This window comes from Stegastes partitus, unplaced genomic scaffold (genome assembly GCF_000690725.1).
Source record: "Stegastes partitus isolate 25-593 unplaced genomic scaffold, Stegastes_partitus-1.0.2 Scaffold2506, whole genome shotgun sequence".
Classification (NCBI taxonomy): domain Eukaryota; kingdom Metazoa; phylum Chordata; class Actinopteri; family Pomacentridae; genus Stegastes; species Stegastes partitus.
The window spans coordinates 1-22,713 of record NW_007580237.1 but is presented as its reverse complement, the minus strand read 5'-3'; the positions used below and the strand labels follow the sequence as shown (position 1 = coordinate 22,713).

The 22,713-nt window shown below is 40.2% G+C and overlaps 1 protein-coding gene across 1 annotated transcript; it reads left to right on the top strand.

The window, feature by feature from the left end:
• Positions 1–778: 778 nt before the first annotated feature.
• LOC103375219 (transcription factor 4-like) lies at positions 779–21,668 on the top strand (the record flags this gene model as incomplete). The annotated part of the gene is made up of 7 exons (XM_008305436.1): positions 779–905; positions 4,636–4,784; positions 6,546–6,702; positions 12,847–12,917; positions 13,041–13,119; positions 18,427–18,506; positions 20,812–21,668. Coding segments are annotated over 7 exons (921 nt in total), but the record flags the coding sequence as incomplete, so codon positions are not given.
• Between the last annotated feature and the right edge of the window lie 1,045 nt (positions 21,669–22,713).

The window sequence follows — 22,713 nt, the reverse complement described above, 5'->3', positions numbered from 1 at the left end:
ACCTGCTTTTTAAACATTAAATCAGGTTTATTAGATCAAAGTTCATCAAACTTTATGTGGTATTTAATTTTTAAAAAATATTCATACAAACTCGTCCAAATGACAAAAATGATAAACTGAATTATAAAATAAATCTGATTTTTTTCAGAAAATGTTTTTTAATTTATCAGTTTATGTAGATAAAAGGTATAAACTGAAATTATTTCTTAAATGGTTTTTATTACACTAAACAGGGTAACTTTAGCAAGCATCATCTTTAAAAAAAAGTAGCATAAATATGACAAAACTCTTTTAAACTTAATTGTAAATTAAAGCTAAAAAATGAACACACGTTTGTACAGATTGCTTTAAAATTATTTAATTTTGTATTTAAATCAGTTTATTTAATTTGAAACAACAAGATATTTTAGGTTTATTTAATTTATTAGAAGTTTCAGATGAGCACAGTGTGCAAATGATCAATTTATATAATCCATATTGTATAAACTTATTTTTACATGATTAAAAACTATGTTAATGAAGCTAATTGGGGATTATTAATGAGAATCATATTGCAAAAGAGAACATTTGAAATCTTTTACAAATAAAACAGGAGAAAGTCTGATTATTTTTTACAACAATGAGCAGAACAGATTTTAAATTCAAATCAAACTTTATTAGCAGCTTCCTTGTTTCTGACCAGTGACGGCTCAGGAAGACGTCGACCAATCACAGATGAGAAGTCCGTTTCCTGTTGTGAAGCTGTGTGAAGATGTTTTTTCTTGGTTCTGATCCGTGACTCTGTTTGTTTGTTCTGCAGGTTTACGCTCCGTCTGCCAGTACAGCCGACTACAACAGGGACTCACCGGGATACCCCTCCTCCAAACCTCCCAGCGCTGGATTCCCCAGCTCCTTCTTCATGCCAGGTACGAGCCCACAGCGGCACGCCGGGTCGGTCCTGATCCAGACTCCCACGATGGAGGCTCTGAAACCAGAACCAGCACACACTGGACTCATGAGTTTTGTTAGTTGTTGCACCAGCAGCAGTTCAGCGTCACACTTTGTTCTTTGTCCTCCATTCATCAGTCGGTCGATAAGACCTCAGAAAACAGAGGACGGTGGCGTCTGGACGGCTCACCTGGTGCAGCAGGTGACCCCCGACTGCCGGCTCGTTTATTAATTAATAACCCGCAGCATGAGTCACTTTCCCGTCTCTGTTCAGCTCAATAAAAAGGATCAAAATGCCCCAAAAATCATCTTTTAAAACCCAAAATCAAACATTCATCAATTAAACTTTCACACAAATGACATGAATGATGCAAACAAACCAACATTGTGTTAAAAATAAAGATTTAAAGAGACATGCACAAAGGAAACACCAGATAAAATAACATTAAATAACGGAATTAAATTAAATTCAATTAAATGTGTGTTATTAACGTTTTCATGGAAAGTTGACGGGCAGAAATAGAACAAGAGAATATTTATAAGAGAATAATTAAATAAAAAAGAAGAAGTCATAAACGAGGCGTTAAATGGACAAAAATGTGCAAATAAGTGAATAAACACAGAAATCAGTGAATTAAATGAGTTCCAAGAAGAGCCATAGATAAATAAAGTCAATTAAATCGATCAGTTCCTCTCTTGAAGAACTCAGACAAATAGATTCAGAAGTTTAATAATAATAGTTTATAAATAAAACTAATACTGATCATTAAAGTAGCTGATAACTGATCGATCCATAATCGATACGACCTGGACAGAACCAACCACTAGACCACAGTACGTACAGAACAAATCAGAGTTTCTGCTCATGAAGGAATCGTCCTGATGGATGTGGACGACAAGAACCAGAGCTCGTGTATTTTTTAATGTCTGCGGCTGTAACGATGAACATCTCAGTCGAGGCTTCAGCTGGACCAGGACGGCTGTTTGTTTGGTCTCAAGCAGAAAATATGAGGGACGTGCGTTTAGACGCGTCTGATTGGTGGAAATCTGGTGGAAACGGTTCATCACTGGTTGGATTTAACGAGCTTCTGGTGGTCGGAGTCAAAGCGTCCAGACGAGTCCAGACTGAGATCAGCTGCAGGTGGAGTCAGTTTGTGATCATGTCGGATTGGTTTGAGCATTAAGAGGCCGATATCGTCCACATATGGGACTTTATCTCCATTAGAAAAACAACAAACAACAACCAAACCCGTCTCCTCTGAGCTTTGACTGTATAAACGTTGATTTCCAAAGTGGCTCAACGGCTTTTTTCTCTATTTTAGTTTAATTCTGTCCTCAGAGTTCCTCTCCGGTCGTTAGTTTAACCCCTAAAATGTCATTTTGTGGCATCAAAGGCGCAAATTTAAACGTCTTTCCCACTAAAATAATCAGTTCCTACCTTTAAATGTCTCCTTCTGTTTTCTTGCTGCAGCTCGAGCACACCAGCTCGCCTCCACCTGGTGTTGTTGGAATAATTCAGCCATGATGGTTTAAATTGGAATTAACTAGGGTTTTTTTGAACTGTAATTTTTAAGTGGTTTGTTCTTTTTTATTTGAGCATAAAACTACAATATTTTTACAGCATTTAAATCGACAAAGTGATCAAACGTTATGTCAATATGTCTGCTCTTATTTTGTAAGAAAGTTGTTTAAAATAATTTTTGGGGTTAATTATAGATAATGTCTGAAAAAAAGTATTAATTGACATATTAATTGTTAAAATAACACAAAAAACAGGCACAGAACTGTAAATAACGTCCACCACAATGTGTAGTTTTACAAATGGTAAAAGATTCTTTCATGTCAAAATTAAATAATTTTTTTTACTGTATTTAAAATAAAAAATTTTATCAATAGTTTACAAATATTTGCCATGATGTGAAAGAAAAATATTATTTAAAAGTTTAATGTTTTTTTAAAGACCTTTTTTGGAGTAAATTACACATAATTTATCATTAAATTACAGGAAAAATGTTAATTGTTTTAAAAAAAAAAAGGCACAAAATGTGAAAGAAAATATTTTAAAACTTTTACGTCATTTTAAAGATTTTTTTAAAAATTAAATTGCTGATAATATCTAATAAAATCACAGGAAAAGAAGTAATAATTGACATGTTAATTATTAAAATAAATAATGTCCACCAAAGTTTGTAGATTTATGAATAGTAATAGATTGTTTTACATTAAAATTACAAAGTTTAGTTCTGTATTTAAAACAATAGCAGTACTTAACATACATTTTCCATAATGAAAGAACAACACGTTGCATAATGACTGAAAACTTCCTCAAACTAACACAGGATCAGTTCCTCAGGGTCGCTGCAGGTTGCAGGTCTAAACATTGATCCAGGCTGTTGAGAGTTTATTTTAGACGTCATTTATCGTCCAGCAGCGAGTTAACGAAGTGAAAACGTGACTTTGAGCAGCAGGAGAGTTTAACGTGCCTCCAGACTGAATGAAACGTGAACTCACGCCTTGTTTTTAGGACAAAAATCAGAGTTTTTGGATCCTGTAGACCAGTTTAAAATAGAAATACTAGAAATATTTCCAGTACAGTTTAAACATCTTCCTCCAGATTCTTTTTTCATCATAGAGTCCAAAATACAAACATCTCCAGTTGACCTGAAGCAGCAGCAGCAGGTCGGACGTCTCCTGAATGAGGCTCGATTACGACGACGCTGATGTGAAACCAGGAGACACATCTTCACATCCACATATACATTAATATATTTATATTTATTTATACCATATGATGGAAAAACGCCTCCATCGTGAACTCACTGCTGACTGGGAGCTTTTCCACATGATGGCGGCAGCAGCAGGTGACGACAAACACGATGATAAATGAGAAAAACTGTATCAGCGAGCCAAACGGTTTAAGTTTAACCAGATGTTGAGCGGCTTTAGCTAACAGCTTTATGACATAAAGGCAACAATAAACATGACGGCTGGTTGAAATCAGCAAATAATATTTAATCTGTTTGTCCAGTTTAACAGATTCTGACTCAACAACATGATGAGAAATAACAAGAAAAGTTCAGGTTTTTATCTTTAATCGTTCCTCAGACGTCGTCATTCAAACAGCCTTGAATTTTTAAAAATAATTTATCTCAAAAAGTTTTTGATACATGAAGCTAAAACTTCACATCTGTCTTTGTAAACAAATAGATTTTACGCTATAAAAGTTTCAGGCTAATCCGAGCTGGTCGAGCAGAAAAAGATCTGAAAATTTGCGATAAAATCCTCCTTCAATGAACCCACAATGCATCACTCTCCTGTACAACATGTAGTTATCTAGTCAAACCGGTTTTTACTGAATTACCAGCAGAAAAAATCCTCTTTGGTGCAGAAGAGTTTGGTTAAATCTGTGTGTTCGGTACCTTTCTGACCCAACAAAATGCAAAGTTCAGCCAGTTTGTTGTTGTCGTGCTGTCAGGAGGAACTTTTTCTATTGTTTCTGCGTTTTATTTCATTTATAAATGCACAGTTCAGCTCCTCCGTCCCCCAACAGCATCAACAACATCCAACAGGACAACAGACGTATAAAAACGTGTCATTTCAATATTAAAAAAGCTCTTTTTGCCTGTTTCTGGACTGTCTGGGTCCATAATGCCTAACTGGTCCTGGTTCTGATGGTTCTAACGTGTCTCCTCCTGTCCTGTCGGTCAGATGGTCACCACAGCGGCGATCCCTGGAGCAGCAGCAGTAGCAGTATGAGCCAGCAGGGTTACCACGGCAGCATGCTGGCGGGCGGGAACTCGGCCCACAGCTCCGCCCAGAGCTCCTCCTACTGCGGGATCCACCCCCACGACAGACTGGTGAGCTCGGCCGTCAGTCAGCGCTTCCAGGAAGTCCGTCCAGAGATCACGTTTATTCTGCAACGTTAAAAACATAAACATTTAATTTTTTTTATTTAACAGATGGTAATTTAGGCTGTTTTGTTTTACCAGAAAATTTCAGTATTTTTAACATTTTTTTATGTATGTTATTTTAAACATTTTCCTTGATTGATTAACCAGAAAATATCCAGTTAAATCACAAAAAGAAGCCCAGAGAAGGAGAATATTTTGCTTTACGTTTAATCTTAAAATGACATTTTATTTTTTACAGTATTTAAATCAGGAAAAAACTGTTATTGTTTTACTGATATTTGGCATCATTTTAAAGACAAATTGTGAATATTTGGAATTGAAAAACTATGCATAGGTTGTTTCTATATATATATATATATTTTTTTTTTTTTTCTGTTTTGTTAAATTACTTATAGTATTTAGTTGAATCACAGAACCAAAGTTAAAAAAGTAATAAGAACAAAATATAATTTAAAAAAAAAAAAAAGAAATAGGCCTAAACTGAAACAAAATGTCAATATAAAAAAAATAACATTTTAGAAATGCTAATTTAAAAAAAAAACTACATTATGCAAATCAGCAACTCTCATTGTTTTATACATATTTGTCGTTATTTTAAGGAAAAAATGTGTATATTTTTTATATGCTTTTTTTTTTTTAAGCCCAAACTGTACCAAAAAAATGTCTACATAGGGAGAAAAAAAGAAAGTATGTTTACGATGTTGGTAAAATGTTCTTTTATGTTGGCGTTAAAAAAACAGCAACAATATATTTATTTTATTTTTTACACTGTTTAAATCAGCAACTCTCATTAATTTACAGATAATAGGTACATGGTGTATATTTATCTGTATATTTATTCTATTAGTTATAGTGAGATATGACACATTTTTATTTCCTGTTTTTGTAGATTTACTGATATCTCATAAAACCTAAAGCTTGGACTCTTTCTTGTATCGTATAGTGTAAATGTTTACATGAATACATGAAGGGTACTCGCATGTTTCGACCTTCACTACTTTTTTCTATTTTAATGATATTTTCTACTCTGGACGTTCAAAATAGGAACTCAAAGTCCTTTTTTTTTGTCCATTCTTAAGCTTTTAACTGCGTTCCTACGAGATAACAGATAAAACTACTGAGTCGACCTTTGGATTAGACTTTAACTCCATTTATATATTTAAAAGCATCACGGTACCTTGTTCAGGTGTCTCTGACGTCACTGTTGGTCTGAAACAGCCCTAAAATCCTCAATCAGAGTCAAAACCTTAAACCGTGTCCTTGTTAAATAAAGTGACAACAACCAGGAAACGCTGAGTCATTCCTGGCCAGTCGACGTCAGGATTTCTTGGACACCAAAAACCACATGGAAACAACAGCAAAGCCACAAGTAACTGAAGCTGTGCTAATTAACATTAAAACGACGGCTTCGGTCGCGGCTCTAGAAGCAACAAACACCAGCTGAATCTATCACAAGTGACGAACATATTAAAGAGTCGCTGGCTCGGCGCCGGATCAACTCAACATGCCGAGTTGTTTTAATTATCTCCAATTGGCTCGATTGTGTTTTGCTGTGTGTGTCCTTACTGGAAGTTCCCGTTCTCACATCTGGACACATGATATACTTTAATACTCATATGTGAAACCGTAAATCTGTCAGACGTCAGATGAGGAATCCTTCAAAATAAAAGCAGCTCCAACACGTTTTGAATGTCCGTGTCTCCGCAGAGTTACCCGTCGCACTCGTCTGCGGACATCAGCTCCAGCCTTCCTCCCATGTCCAGCTTCCACAGAGGGGCGAGCGGCAGCGGCGGAGGGGGCGGGGCCAATCACTACAGCACCGCCTCCTGCACCGCCCCCACCAACGGCACAGACAGCATCATGGGTAAGAAGCTAACGGCGTCCGCAGTTAGCCGCTGCTGGTCATTTTGCATGTTGGTTTGGTTGTTTTTATGCAACACGTGTGAGCTACTGGACTTTGAATTTCCTCTGGGGACCAATGAACGATCTATTGGTCTATGTTTGCATTAAAAAAGGATTAATTGAAAATAAAAGAGCATCCACTTTGGTTGTGACGCTCCAAATTTGTAGAACGGGTCGTTTGTCTCCATCGTGGGAATAAAATGCATTATGATCCGATTTTAAATGGACGTTCATGCTCTCCAGAGGATGTGTTTCTGTAGTGACACCATGAAGTTGAATGTTTTACCACCTGTTGGATGGATTGTCGTGGAATTTGGTTTGTTTTTGGGTTTTATAAAATATCCTTTTTTTTTGTTTGGTTTGTGGTCAAACTGACGCCAGCACTTTGGGTTCAATGCTAATGTTAGCATTGTAGCATACATGCTAACACAAAGTATTGATTTTACTTTGATGTCCGTGAACCGGTGTACTTTCAGAGCTGTAGACTTCACACTCCAGACTTGACTCGGACTCGACTCCTGACTTGGACCCGGACCGTGAGACCGGACTTACCGACTTGACCTTAAAAGTAAAACCACTTCCTGACCTGATAAACTCACCAACCTGAGAGACTTGCAGCTTGACTTTAGAACCGAGACTGACCTAAACTTGACTTTAACTTGACTTTATACTTAAAAAAAAACAAAAACAAAAACTTCAAACGCTCTGCTGTGGGTCAACTTGAACTGTTCTAGTTGTGGTTCTTCTGGTTATTTTTTTATTTATCTTGAAGTGGTGGTTTTAGACACATTTGTTGTCGTCTGTGTTGTGACTGTGGAGGAATCTTCAGATGTTCCACTCAAATTTCGTAATTCGAATAATCATAAATTTGTCTGAAATGTGCAAAACTAAAGCACAATATCGACTCTATCCAGTCTCACAGAGGACTGTTCTCATGAATTGCTTCCATTTTATTTCTGCATCAAGTAATTAACTCACAGAAAACTTCAGACAAAGCACTAATATTCCATTATTGAAGTGTAAAAGTGCAAACAACAATCATCTTTATCATTGATTGATTGTTTATTTTACGCCAGATAAAGTTAGATCATCTGGCCAACAGTCAACAACAAAAGGATGTTGAGTTTACTGCCATTTAAAACTAGAAATTTGAGGCATTGTTGCTCATAAAAGGACATTTTATCAATTACATAGTCAATTAAATAAACTAATATGTTGGCTGGTTGGTTTCTGGATATCTGGAGAAATAATAAAACTACAGTTGGAGTCAGTAGGGACTCACAAGATTTCTTCCATAGACTGTACATAAAAGACGGATGCAGCCTCCTGATCTAAAGTGATTTAAACCTGCATTCCTTCTAGCGGCCAGCAGGGGGCGACTACTGATTGTATAGAAGTCTATGAGAAGATGACCCGACTTTTAAGTTGGTCTATTGCTTCAGAAAGCATTTCTTAAATAAACTTATGGTCTCAGTTGCTGGTTTCAAGACTTTTTGAGCACAGCACGATGTTCATTTAGTAAATTATGATCGAATTTAGAGAAAACTAGACGACAAAGCAGGATGTGTTTTAGTGGGTTTGTTTTCAAGTTTTAAGTCAAATTTGACCCTTTTTGAAGCAGCCAAATTCCAAACTCAAGGCTTTTAAATGGTATCAACAAACCAACGGGTGACTCGATCCATCGTTTAGTTCGATAAGATAAAAAAAAAAACTTTATTGATCCCTGGTTGGGTTACAGCAGCTGCTTACAGACGAGGCCTTGAGCAGGACAAGAAATACAAAAGGGCAGCAAGGCTAAAAATACAAGACATAACAAAGACAATGTACAAGAAATGATGAATTCCCATATGGGTACGTGTGTTTTTGCTTTAGCTTTTCAACGTACGCCAACTTTTCCATCTCAGCCAAGCCTCAAAACTTGTGTTATTTCTAAATTTTTACCATTTTATCTGCATTTCTTTTACACGTTCCAAGCGGTAGATGGAAAACCAAACATGTGATTAACAGGTATTCCTTATTCCCTCGACCACATTTTTATTTACGGCCACACAATCAGTTGCTCCCCCCACAGCTGGAATCAGACTGGGATGATTTAAACCACTTAAACACTGAAGCTCTTTGTTTTCGAAGACAGGCAGTCGAAAACAGAAGATAACCGAACTGAGAAAACACTTGTCCTCCATTTTGGCTCGACCTTGACATCAGCGACACACACAAACACACACAAACACACACACAAACACACACACACACACACACACACACTCAAAAGCACACACACAAACACACACACACACACAGCATGCCATATGGACCCCTCGCTTTGAGTCCCGTAGAACAAATACGACGGCAATAAGAACCAGATTTGAAGTTTGTTTTCATGGGAAGACATCTCCAACATTCCTCGGAGATATCACACACAACACACACACACACACACACACACACACACGAGTGTAAACACAAGATGAAGCTAATAAAAAACATGACGCTGTTGTTTAAACGTAAGCATATGACACACATGTGCGCGCTCAATGAACGCCGAGTGTTTGCAGACGCTCCTCGGCATCGGTCTGATCTCGCACCGGCAAACAAGCGACTTCTCCTTAAAGGGAACGGGAGCTGTGGTCACCGGAGTCGCGTTCAACACCAACAACAGACCAGAACCTTCTCCTGCAGGTTCTACCGTCATCGTGTTTGCATTCAGTCGTGTTGCCACGATGCAGTTTTAAGCACATTTTGAAGCGTCGCGTTAAACAGAAACAGGTTTTAGAAACTTGCAAAAGAGTCTCGAACAACTTTTAACGCTTAAAAACACGACTGATCTGCTGTTTCCGCTCCTTTTGTTCGTCTTCAGCACCATCGATTCCAGATGGCACCAAAGTATACCTTCAAACAACTCCTAGAGACTTCCAACCAGTTTTCTCTTGCTGTTGATAAAAGTTGAGTTTCGTGCAACAACTTGCTCCAACTCCATCTTTGGTGCACTTGCAGCAGCTCCACCTCGATTAAACTCCTGCAGAGGATTGTGGGTCAAAGTGTCCGACGAAGAGGCTGCAAACTGTAAAATCTGACCAGATGTAGTCGGACATCCGGGACTTTTTTGGCTTCTTCTGCTCTGTTTTTCATCTTCCAAACACACCAACAAGCCTCGTTTGTTTGCTCCGAAGCAGTCGATGGAGAACAAGCGTGATTCGCATTTTCTTTTTCGCAAGTTTGCTTCAAATTGGCTTTACAATTATGAGGAAACATGGCGAGTCTTTAGCATTAAGACGGAAGATTTATATGCTGAAAGAGAAAGAAACCTGCATGTTGGCATCTCTGAGGTGTTTCTTTGTCAGAAGTTGGTGCAACACTCCTTAAAGTTGCCCGTTTAAAGGGACGACGATCGATTTTTAGCAACAAAATGCTCAAAACCGACCTCCATCTTGGTCATACATTCCATTGAACACAATTGGTGGGAAGCCGGTGAGGGATCATTTCCTTGTTGCTGCCCCGGTGTCTCTTCTTTTTCTTCTGGGGTACAAAGTGTGTTTAAACTAAAACAAGCGACTTATTGTGCTCTTACAGCTCGATAAAGATCTTCTGTTACGTGTTCTTTACTCATTAAAGCGGCTTCAACAACCAGAACACACTGTAAACAATGAGCAGGACACAACAACTGGACATCAAATGCTCAAAACTAAAAACCGGTTTCACAATAATTTGATTTAGAAATTAGATTTTTTTCTCTCCTTTGAAGAGGCGATCGACCGAAAACGAAGTCGGTTCCCGAATGAGCTCCTCCTTTGCGGCTATAAGCTCTCGTTTATGAAAAAAAAAAAAAAGAAGATTTTCTCCTGCATATGTTCTAAATTATGCATCGAGCGAAGGATCCGTGCATGCAGCAGTAATCCCCTGGATGGTTTACTAGGCCAGTGGTGTGGCATGAGTGAGACATGAGGCTTTAACCCCAAAACATATGCCGCCTGCCTGCCTGCCTGCCGTCTGTCTGTCTACCTGTCTGTCTGTCTGTCTGTCTGCCTTCTTTCTAGCAGCTTAAAGAAGTCGAGTCCTGCCAATCTCTGTAATGGATTCATTTGCCGTGAAAGGATGTGTGCTGTGTGTGTTTTTTAAAAAAATTTTTCATGTGTCTGTGCGAGCGTAAACTTTCCATCTGGGATCTGCTATCAGGAGAGATGAGCTGCGAGCATGTCAGAGNGTGTGTGTGTGTGTGTGTGTGTGTGTGTGTGTGTGTGTGTGTGTGTGTGTGTGTGTGGGCGCTCATCTGGTCCTGTGAGGTCACTTCCTTCCTCTCCTGGCCTCGGCGGCCCTCTGAAGTGTGTGAAACAGATTTTGGGTTGTATTTAAAGTCCGCACAAACACATGCTGTCAGAGCCTTAAAATGCGACGAGATGTTGACGTCGGCTCTCGTTAAAAAAAAAAAGCCTGTTTCTGGTTCTTGTCACATTATTTGGCGTTGACGGGGGAAACGTCCGGTCGTGCCACCATTTCGAAACACAAAGACCAAAGAAAATCCCCCCCAAAGAGCTTTAACAAAGAATTCAACTGCGGTAAAACTTCGATAGGATTCGCTTTAGACGGAAACCGCCTCGACAGTGTTGACCTTTGAGGTAGCAGAGCCGAGCAGGAAGCAGCTATATGAGCTTTTTCTTGCCATTTAGGAGAAACTGTTCCTCCAATTGTTGTGGACAAGTAAGTATTCACACTCCTTAAGAGTCAAAGAAGAGCTTCAAAGAAACTTTTGAGGAACCAACGCAGCAGAGATTGATCAAGGAACTCCTCAGAAAGGTCTTCAAAGAACCATTTTTGGGGGGTTTAGGGTTCCATTGAACTGCCCTCAAACAATAGTGTACATGGTCCTTTTTGGGAATTTAGCTCATTATAGACCTTTGGATTACTTTGTAGGCTTCTTCACCTTTGTCACGGTGGAGGAACCTCTTCAGAGAACCATTTTTGGGTTTTTGGTTTAGGGTTCCATTGAACTCATTATTACACCAAGAAGAACCACATAGAAGGTCTTTAAAGAAGTGTTTCGTTGGTTTAAGGTTCCAGTGAACTCATAATTCCTCCCAAACCTTAAACAAGAACTTCGAGGAACCTTTTGGGATCCTCACCATTGCGGCTGTGGAGGAACCTTTTGAGTTCATAATGGTTTCTTGAGGAACCAATGCAGCAGAGATTGTTCAAGTAACTTCTTAAAAATGTCATTGAAGAACCAGATTGGGTGGTTTGGGGTTCCCTTGAACTCAATATTAGGGTTTTTTTTTTTTTTTCCCAATGAGGAGCAACCTTTTGGAGCTCCTTGAAGAACCAATACAGCAGAGGAACCCCCATACAAGGTTTATAAAGAAGTGTTTCGTGGGTTTAAGGTTCCATTGAACTCATTGTTCTTCCCAAACATAAGAAGAAAAAAAACCCTAAACAAGAACTTTAAGGGAACCTTTTGGGATCCTCAACATTGGTGCTGGTATGGAGATGAAGGTAAAAATGAGGTCTTTCATGTGCTCGAAGTTGACCCACAATCCACCTTATAAAGTTTTCTCTTTAAAACAATTAAACCGTGATCACACATCCATTGTCCTACTGTTTAACTATTAAGACTTTGACATATCCCATAATATTGGTGCTCAACCTCAACGGTGGTCACAAGCTGAACGAAAACAGGATTTGGTCTTCAGATTTCAACACCTGGAGCCGATTGAAAACTGATGTGGTTGCAGTTTTTAAACAAAACTCAAATGTGTTCTTCAACCTTGAAAATTTCATGTGTCCATTTTCTGTACCTGTAACTTGGAAAGTATTCGTAGCATAAAGGTAAAACTTTGCATTGCTTCATGACATGTATTAACGGTATCAGAATTACCCAAGAGAGAACAAATAAAAGACTAAAAACCAAACGACGACGGAGACAAATTAATCCACGAAAGCGGGAGAGTCTCATTTCTCTCGCTCTCCATACCGGAGGTGTAATTTCCACTTCTAATGAACATGTTTTGCCGGTTTAAGTGTGGAACGGATGCGCTGAATAATTAAATATGTAGTTAACAACATCCTTATTTACCAGAATCCGTCCTTTTCCTGTGTGTTTGTGTGTGTGCTACAGCTAACCGAGCGCAGAGCGGAGCAGCCAGCAGCTCCCAGACAGGAGACGCCTTAGGGAAAGCACTCGCATCGGTAACTACAGCGCTCCTTTCTTATCTTCCCCACGCTCTGTTCAAGGCTTTCTGAGGCTGTTGGAATGTATGTTTCTGCAGCTTTGCCTTCGCCGTTCTGACTCTGCGTCTCTTTCGTTTGCAGATCTACTCTCCGGACCACACGAACAACAGCTTCTCGTCCAATCCGTCCACCCCAGTCGGCTCGCCGCCTTCCCTCACAGGTAACGACGGCGTCCGGCCAGAACACGCCGGACAACGGTGTTGGACAGAAGGAGCAGAGCTGACTCGGGACTACAGAAACTGATCATGACTTGAACGATCTGAGACCTGACTTGAACTTGGACCTGTGACCCAGACCCGTGACTCTACATGACATTGGTTTGAATGACCTATGACTTGGACTTGAGTGACAGAAATGACGACTTGAGATTTGACTTGGTCTTGTTTCACATTACTTGAGACTTGAACTTGACTTAAAGGGCTTAAGACTCGACTAGAACTTGTGTTAACTGACACAAGACTCTACATGACATTGGTTTGAACGACTTGAGACTTGGACTGGAGACAGAGGTGCGTAAATCGCAGAAATGAGGACTCGAGATCTGACATGGTCTTGTTTCAAATGACTTAAGACTTGAACTTGACTGAAAGGGCTTAAGACTTGATGTGGGCTTGTTTTAAAGCACTTGAGACTTGACTTGAACGTGCTTTAAATGACCTGTGACTACATGACGTTGGTTTGAATGACTTGAGACGTCGCATCAACTTATTTTGAATGACTTGAGACTAGACTTGACCTAACTGACCTTAGAATTGACTTGAATTCATCTGAAATGAAATAAGACTTGACTTGAACTTGTTTTAAATGAAATGACACTCTACATGACCTTGGGTTGAATGACTTGAGACTTGGATTGGAGACAGAAGTGCTTAATAAGAAGAACTTAATCCTTTTCTTCGATGACTTGAGCCTCGAAGTGATCAGAAATACCTCGACTGGAACCCTTTACAAATAACTTGCAAACTGACTTGACCCTCTTCTAAAAAGACAGAACTTCTGATTTGAACTTCTGTTACGTGGCTTAACAAGTCATAATCCAAAATTACTCTTGACTGGACTTGGATTAGTTCAGATGACCTAAGAACTAACTTCTTCTAACTCACTTGAGATTTGACTCGAACTTGTTTCTAATGACTCGCAGCTTACCTTGAGCTCATTTAATCTACAACAACTTTTAACTCGTTGACTCGAGAATTAAGTTGAACTTTCTTCAAATCAGTTGAGTCCTAACTTGAACTAGAATGACTCGTGACTCAGCCCAGACTTTGGACAGACCCAGTTTCAAATGACTCGTGACTTGATCTTTGGAGCTCTACCGTAATCAAACGATTTTCTAATTGTCGTGAAGTTTTAAACTTCTTTCCACGACTCAGACGGTTTAAAATGACTTTCGACTTGATGATTCGAGTTCAACTTTTTTCGACTTGAACTTCAACGACTTGACTTTGGAGATGACTTGAGACCATTTTTTTAAATGAGTTGTAACTTTATTTGGATCTTTTTAAAATCACATTATACTTGAATTTGATCATTTTTCACAGGATTTGACTTGTTCTTTATGAAAACGCTACAACGACTTCTGACTTGGACTCGTTTTAAATGAGCTGAGCTTAAATTTTACGATTTTTTTTTTCAAATTTGAGACTCAACTTGAACTTGTTTGAAATGACCTGTGACTCTACATGACGTTGTTTTGAATGACTTGAGACTTGACTTGACCCAACTGACCTTAGAGTCGACTTGAACTCATCTAAAATGAGCTTACTTGACTAAAACTTGTTTCAAATGACCTGAGACTTGACATTAACTTGCCTGAAGTGATTTGAGACTTGATTTGTCTAAAATGATCTTAGACTTGACTTGAACTTGTGTAAAATTACCTGAAACTTTACTTGAGCTTCTTCAGAATGACTTTTGAAAGACTTGACCAAGTTTCACACCGTTTAAAATCATTTTCGAGCATCGAGTTCAACTTTTTTCGACTTGAACTTCAACGACTTGACTTTGGAGATGACTTAAGACTCGACTTGACGTTGTTTCAAATGACTTGAAACATGACTTGACCCTTTTTTAAATAATCTAACTTTATTTGCATCTTTCTTAAATCACATTAGACTTGAATTTATTCTTTATGAAAACGCTGCAACGACTTCTGACTTGGACTAGTTGTAAATGAGCTGAGCTTAAATTTATCAAATTTGAAGACTCGACTTGAACTTGTCCAGACTAGAGACTTGAATGAGACTAATTACAAATGACTTTTGACTTTATTTGAACCATTTCTTTTGACCTCGACCTTTTTACTTAAACGAACTAAAACAAACAAGGACTTTAACTAAAACATTTTATTTAATTTCTATTTAAATTCGGTTTCTTATCAGACGTTCCATCGCTCGGTGTAAAAACCAAAACCATAAAGCCGCATTAATAACCGCTGCATCTCCCCTCCGCTCCCCCTTCTCCTCCTCTTGTTCCCACCAATTACTCCTCCTCTCGGCGGATGCTGTAAACTCCGGCCGCCCCTTAAAGTGAAAAATGACTTTTCCTAATAATAGTTGTGTCGAATTTGTCTCTAATTGTCGCCGCTACACACACCGTTTGATATTTTCTCCGCCGCGCCTCGTGACTGATAGCTTTAATTACGAGCACCACTTCGACAAATCGTTCACAAAACCTAGCGGCTCCGCAAACACCGGCCCCCTCCTCCTCGTCATTATGGCTGCCTGGGATATTGCCTGCGAAACCATAATTGGTGTTTATCATTGTGTCAGAGTTACTCCACTTTTTACAAATTAGAAATGAAGCCTATTAGAGCAAACTACATGCAAATTGATATCCAAGGCTAATTCTGCGAGGGTGTTTTACAGCGTCGGACTCGGATTAATTTACCCCGCCGTTTAATACATATATTTGTATTTGCACATGAATGTACCCAGGTGATTATTCATTAATTAGCATATGGAAATGAGCATGTAATATGAATAAAAAGGAGAGGGGAGAGAAAAGACTGCGAGACAAAATGGGAAGACAATGAAAAAGAGAAACATGTGCTAATGAGATGAGATCAGAGTTACAAGGAAGAGATCAGCGTCGAGGGCGGAGATGAGGAGGGAGGGGATGGAGGGTAAATAGAGGAGGGCAGATTCACCTGTCTGGGCAGGTTCAGACAGGATCATAACCAATCAGCTGGTTTAGATGTGGCTTGGGGTTTTCAAACTGGTGCTTATTTATTGAAAAACTAAATTTTTATTGGATTTGCTGATCATTCTATACATGCAGGTTATATGTCCCTGCAGTTATGACTTCCCATTCGTTCAAGGCTAATTCATGCTTTCCACATGTTTGTAAGAGTTTTAATTTATCATTAGAAGAGACGTAATCGCCTCCTGAATCTGAAGTGCTTTGATCAGTCCATGCCCTAAACACAGTAGGAAGTTCTCCAGAAATCCTGTGCTATTATCTGTAGTACCCACATTTATAATTCATAATTGGAAGACACGTAATCGCAGTAGTTGCTTCTAGGGTGGCTGTGGTTCAGGTGGTAGAGTGGGTTGTCCACTAACTACAAGGTTGGTGGTTCCATCCCCCGCCGCTCCACAGTCGAAGTGTCCTTGGGCAAGAACCCTTTTGGGCCCTGAACCCAAAAGTTGCTCCCAATGGCAGGCAGCACCTTGCATGGCAGCTCTGTCACCATTGGTGTATCAAATGTATGTCACTTTGGATGAAAGTGTCTGCTAAATGAAATTGTAATTGGCCTTTGGAGGCTCTTCGATTTGTACCTGCCCAAACTCATTCGGAAGTTCTAAATTCTTCTCCAGAAATCCTGTGCTGCGTCCACCCCATTGGCCCGGCACCTGCAGTCCAGATCTGAATCCGTAGACCGCAACGGAAATTTCGTCATCCACCCCAGTCCATAAGCGTCTGAGCCCAAAAACAGACTGTTTGCATTGACAGAGCGCCTACCAGGAGGCCAGGAAAACAAATGGTGCCGAAAACAAATATTTGCTTCTAGGAGACATTCTGCCAGGAGCTTCTCTGTCATCCACATATTTATAATTCATCATTTGACGAGACAGAATCGAAGTAGTTGTTTTCGAACTTCGGAGGCACTTTTGATTTGTACATGGCCAAACTTATTTGGAAGTTCTAAATTCTCCAGAAGTCCTGTGCTACGTCTACCCAATTGGCTCCGCATCTGCAGTCCATGTCCGCATCCTCCACCCTCAAGGGTAACACAGTTTTTGTCATCCTCCCAAGTCCACAAAGCCTAAAATTTCCGATTGCACAGACAGTCCGCGCTGCAAGCACATGAGCTGCTCGTATTTCTAATTCATCATGAGAAGAGACGTAATCGCAGTCGTTGCTTCTGGACTTTGGAGGTACATCGATTTGTACACGCCCAGAGCACAGTGGGAAGTTCTAAATTCTCCAGAAATCCTGTGTTAAGTCCATCCGCTGTCCTCGCTACTCTTCAGGAATAATAATGGAAACCAAGGGTATACGTAGTCAGGAGTCTGCGGTGCAAACACAACTTTTGACCCAACTTGGTGAACTTACTGTCCTATTAGCAAACAGGGCTAATGGGAGTAGCTAGCAGGTAGAAAGCTCACAAGCATGAGGATCTTTTATCTCTCTTCAGTGAATCTTTATTGAATAATGTTGTATAGTACATATTTGAAACTCTGTCAGGGACTGTAAAAAGAAAAAGAAAACCCCAGCATAGTTCTGACTGGCTGACCAGCATGCTAGCATGTCAGCAGTTAGCTTGTAAGCTACAGATGCTCAACAACTGCTCTTTCCTTTGATTAGTCACCGTGTCCCCTCTGAAATCTGTCTAAAAGACCTCCACGCAGCATCTCACCGAGCCTTATATTAATGTAAATCCACTCCGGTCGCCGTCTCGTCGCGCTACCAGCTAATGAAACCTGTCGATTCAGGTGCGACCCTTCAGAGTGACGACCGGCACAAAAGCAGAGACAAACACAGACACAAAGCTTGTTTATTCTGCAGAGGGCCCAATGCTAATCAACCACTTGTACCTTCTCAAAACAAAGGGCCGATATTAGCATTTTTTGCTACGAGATATGAGTCGGTTTGTTTTTGTCTTCCCTTTTCCTCGTCTCTGCGTCTATTATGTCTGAGCACCACGAGTGGATACGATGAGAGTCTCCTTGTGTGTGAAGACGTTTTGTCTGGCGTTCGGCGCTTCACGTCGAGTGGTTTCGTTCTTTGTAAAAGCAAGAGGAGGTTGTCATTTGTTTTTTTTGGGCTCTAATCTACACGCAGACATCCAGTTGTTTTCTGCAGGGGGCTGGAGGACGCTTCAGGTCGCACTAGTCGCACATGTTGGTGCCATCCCAAATGAAAGGATGTCGGTTTGAGGGAAACAAAAGTTGAATCTCCCTTTGACCTTTGGTTGTTCCACGTCTCCTCTCCTAACGATGCCTCCTTGTGTCCTCTCTCCTAGCTGCAAGTTCAGCCGTCTGGTCGAGGAACGGCGGACAGGGAGCGTCGTCGCCGAACTACGAGGCCCCGCTGCACTCTCTGGTAAGATACGTGGCATTTTTAAAGGGTACATTCACCCAAAACCATTTTCAGGTATTTTTGTTTGCTAAAGTTTTATATCTCCTACAAGCTCATCACAGCCCTGCAGAGATGAACATTCTCGTTTATGCTCCCTATACTTTTTCACTGTTGTCTTCAGTACAAACTACTGTACATCCCATTGTGCAGGCAGAAACCGAAAAACCCAAAAAATTTCTTTGCAGCGAGTCAATGGGGGTTTTTCTTTCATTTGGGTGAACTGACATGAAAAAGTTAATATTTGATCCTTGTTGATGCAGTCGGTAAAGATAACGTTGATGTACTCGAACACCAAAATCAGCTTTAAATAGATTTCATATTATTTTGTGGAGAAGCTTTCACACGGATAGAAATTAGATAATGGTAATATCCACAGATACCCATGAGTGTGTTTAAAATATACGTACGTATACAAGATGGAGTAATTGTGTAGGTTAACCAGTGCTTTTATGATTTCCCTGTGGTGAACATGTAAGTCCTTATAAATAACTCACAAATTAATGGTTTCATTTTCAACAAAGGCAATTTTCTGAAACAGACGGACGCTGGAGTTTCTAGCGAATATCTCTCAAACTGTTTCCTTTGAGCCGGTAGACGGTTTTTGTTGAGTCCAGACAAACGTGTGTGTTGGTGGTAATGAAGCAACATGTCACCCGGTGCACCGGTGAGGCTCGCTGATGTGTTTTTAATAGGTTTTGGACAACAGTGGAGCGCCGTGGCTCAGAGGAATCAGATATATCAGGCTTTGGAGACGATACGCAACAATTATGGCGACGATTAGGCAAATGTAGAACATTGCTCACCCTGTGTTGGTAACTCACTTATGTTCTGTGGGATCCTTCTGAAACTTCTAATTAATTGCAGCCACGACTCCGCCTCCACAAATTCCTGTGCGACTAAACTGCATGTTTTGACGGATTATGTTTGCCTGTAATGTAATCCATGTATTTTTGTATTTTGCCACTTGTTTGACATTTTTAGCCAACCAATCAGGTATAAGTTGGCATTGTCACCTTGGTAATCCAGAAAAAGCTTGAAATATGTAGCGAAAGAGTCGTATTTTAACCCAAACCGTGACCTTTTTCCAAACTCCAACCAAGTAATGTTGGTGCCGAACCTTAACTGAACTTCTAACGTGTAAAAATGTCGAACAAAGCACGATATTTTCCGCAACCAAAGTCTTTAGGACGACCGTCCCTCACCGGTCAAAACTGGGAACTTCTTGTCTCAGAGTGACGCTGAAAAACTAGTCCCGCATTTGTAACTTCGAGTCGCATTTGAACCCAAAACAGGACATTTTCAAACTCTTACCAAGCAATATTGGTGCCGAACCTTAACCAAGCTTCTAACGTGTAAAAATGTCTAACAAAACACGACATTATCAGAAACCAAACCAGTAAGGAGTAAAAAACGAAGATGTACAACAAGAGGAAACAAAACCTGATTCTGAGACTTGGTTGGTTGCAGTAGAACATACGTTTGTGGAGACCAGGTTGCAAAAACACACAATCTAAGCATACATTGACTCTGGCGTCCAGCACCTTCGAGTTGTTTTCAAACTGGATTTGTCTTTTAACCCACATATTGAACAAGTCTTTAGGACGACCTTCCCTCACCAGTCAAAACTGGGAACAGCTGAAAAACTAGTATCTGCGTTTGTAACTTCAAGGCACATTTGAACCCAAACCAGGACATTTTTTCGAACTCTAACCAAGTAATTTCGGAGCCAAACCTTCACCAAGCTTCTGACGTGTAAAAATGTCTAACAAAGCGTGATATTTTCTGCAACCAAACCAGAAAGCGAGTGAAAAACAAAAAATAAGAACATCTTGTCTCAGAGGGATCCTGAAAAACGAGTCTTTGCATTTGTAACTTTGAGGCACATTTGAACCAGGATGTGTTTTCGAAGTAATTTCGGAGCCGAACCTTAACCAAGCATCCAACAAGTGTCCAACAAAGCGTGATATTTTCCTAAACCTACCGTAGTTGGTGTACCTAAATCTAACCAGAAAGGGAGTAAAATCAGAAATAACCAACAACAGAAACTCAGTTTTGACGGCTTCTTGTCCAGCAAACTTTGGTCTGCTGGGTAACAATCACCAACCAGCAACCCGACTTTAACGCAAACCTTTAAACCAACCGCCTTTCCCACCACGTCACCGCTCACAAATCACATTCACGGTTTAGTTGTATAGATGTGTAATTTTGCGGAGACGAGGCCAGATGGTATCGGCAACATTTCTCAGATTTCTCGTCGTCTTCTCTGCAGCAAAGTCGTATCGAGGACCGCCTGGAGCGTTTGGACGATGCCATCCACGTACTGCGGAGCCACGCGGTGGGACCGTCGACGGGTATGACCAGCGGCCACGGCGACATGCACAGCCTCATCGGGGCGGCACATACGCACAACGGCGCCATGGGAGCTCTGAGCAGCGGCTACGGGACGGGCCTGCTATCGGCCAACAGACACTCCCTCATGGTAGGTCGATGTTTTAACGCTGCGCAGATGGTCCGGGTGGGTTTTTAAAAGAAAACATGCACCGGCGAGTCCAGAAACGATCGTAAAATACTGGTTAAATAAGACAAGATAAAGGTTTTTGATCCGGATCCAGCGCGACTGAGGGAGTACAGCAATGATTCTTGGAGCTTCAAAGCGCTTCGTGGCACGTTGCTTTAAAACCACGTTTGTAATCAGAGGCAAACGGTGCTTTACCGGGTCGTTTGTCTTGTGGATTGAAATTAACCCTAAAATTAGTCTATATTGTTCATTTCTGACTAATTACCACCTGGAAAACGAGAGCATCTTGAAACAAAAAGTGAATTGTGAACTCAAAAAAAAAAAAAAACAAGCCGGAGAGGAGAGTTTTAAATTAAGAGACGGCGGTAATGTTTTCCACATTCGAGGCTTTTTTAGTCAACTTCAAACAATAAACATAAAGAAGCAAACAGCTGTGTGACATAAGGAGATGTAGGAGGGCGACATTATGAAATACAGCGTGCAGAGTAAACACATCCAGATGCCTCCACATGTTCAGGCAGACCTGCAGCCTGAAACTGTGACTTAGACGAGCTGCTCTCTGACTGGTCCATCAGCGCTAATGACATGTGGAGCGTTTCCATCCTGCAGGTTTCTGACACCAACAACCAAACTCGCATTAGAAACAGACACGTTCGCACTGAGAGAGTTAGCGATCAGTTTGGGTTTATTGCTCAAATGTCACTTGTTAACTTGGCTATTTATTTTTTTCATGGTGGCCACGATCAGGTTCCAGATTCATCAACTGCCCACAAACAGAACAACAACTAAGGATGCAGAGTCAGAGGGAAAATGACCTTCATGGCTTCGCTAAAACTAAATTTCGGGACGTACTTTAGATTATATTTGCCAGTTTTACTTTGTTTTTATAGTAAAACGTGACATTTTGGGGCCTAAACTTAACCAACATGTTGAACAAAGTGAGATATTTTCCTAAACCGAGCCACAGCGTTTCTGTTTTTTTTTGTCTAATCCAAACCAGAAAGAGAATAAAAGTAACAGAAAGAGAAACTAACTGTGAAACTGAAGGTCTTTTCCCTCCACGTCACAGGTGACAGATTACTGATCTCAGCGACTAACTCAGTGTTACTACATATTTCTAGTTGGACGCCGTGTTGTGTGTTTGATCCAGCAGTGTTTTGTTGTGGCTTTAATGAGCGCAGCAGCCTGTAGGGGGCGCCGACTCTGCTCTACTGTACTGTAGTGTACTGTAGTGTACTGTACTATAGTGTACTGTGGTCTAGTGTAGTGTAGCATACTGCAGTGTAGTATATTGTAGCCTAGTGTACTGTAGTGTACGATCGTTACTGTAGTGTGGCGTATTGTACTGTAGCTTAGTGTACTATGGTGTACTGTATTGTTGTGTACTCTGTTACAGTGTACTTTACTGTGCTGTAGCATAGTGTATTGTATTGTAGTGTCTTTTACCGTACTGTACTGTAGTGCAGTGAGCTGTTGTGTACTGTCCTGTAGTGTAGCTTAGTGTACTGTAGTTTACTGTAGTGTAGTTCGGTGTGATGTACTTTAATCTACTATGATGTGATGTAGTACAGTCTCCAGTACTGCACTGTACTATAGTGTAATGTACTGTACTTTACTGTAGTCTAGTGTACCTTACAGTATTGTAGTGTAGTT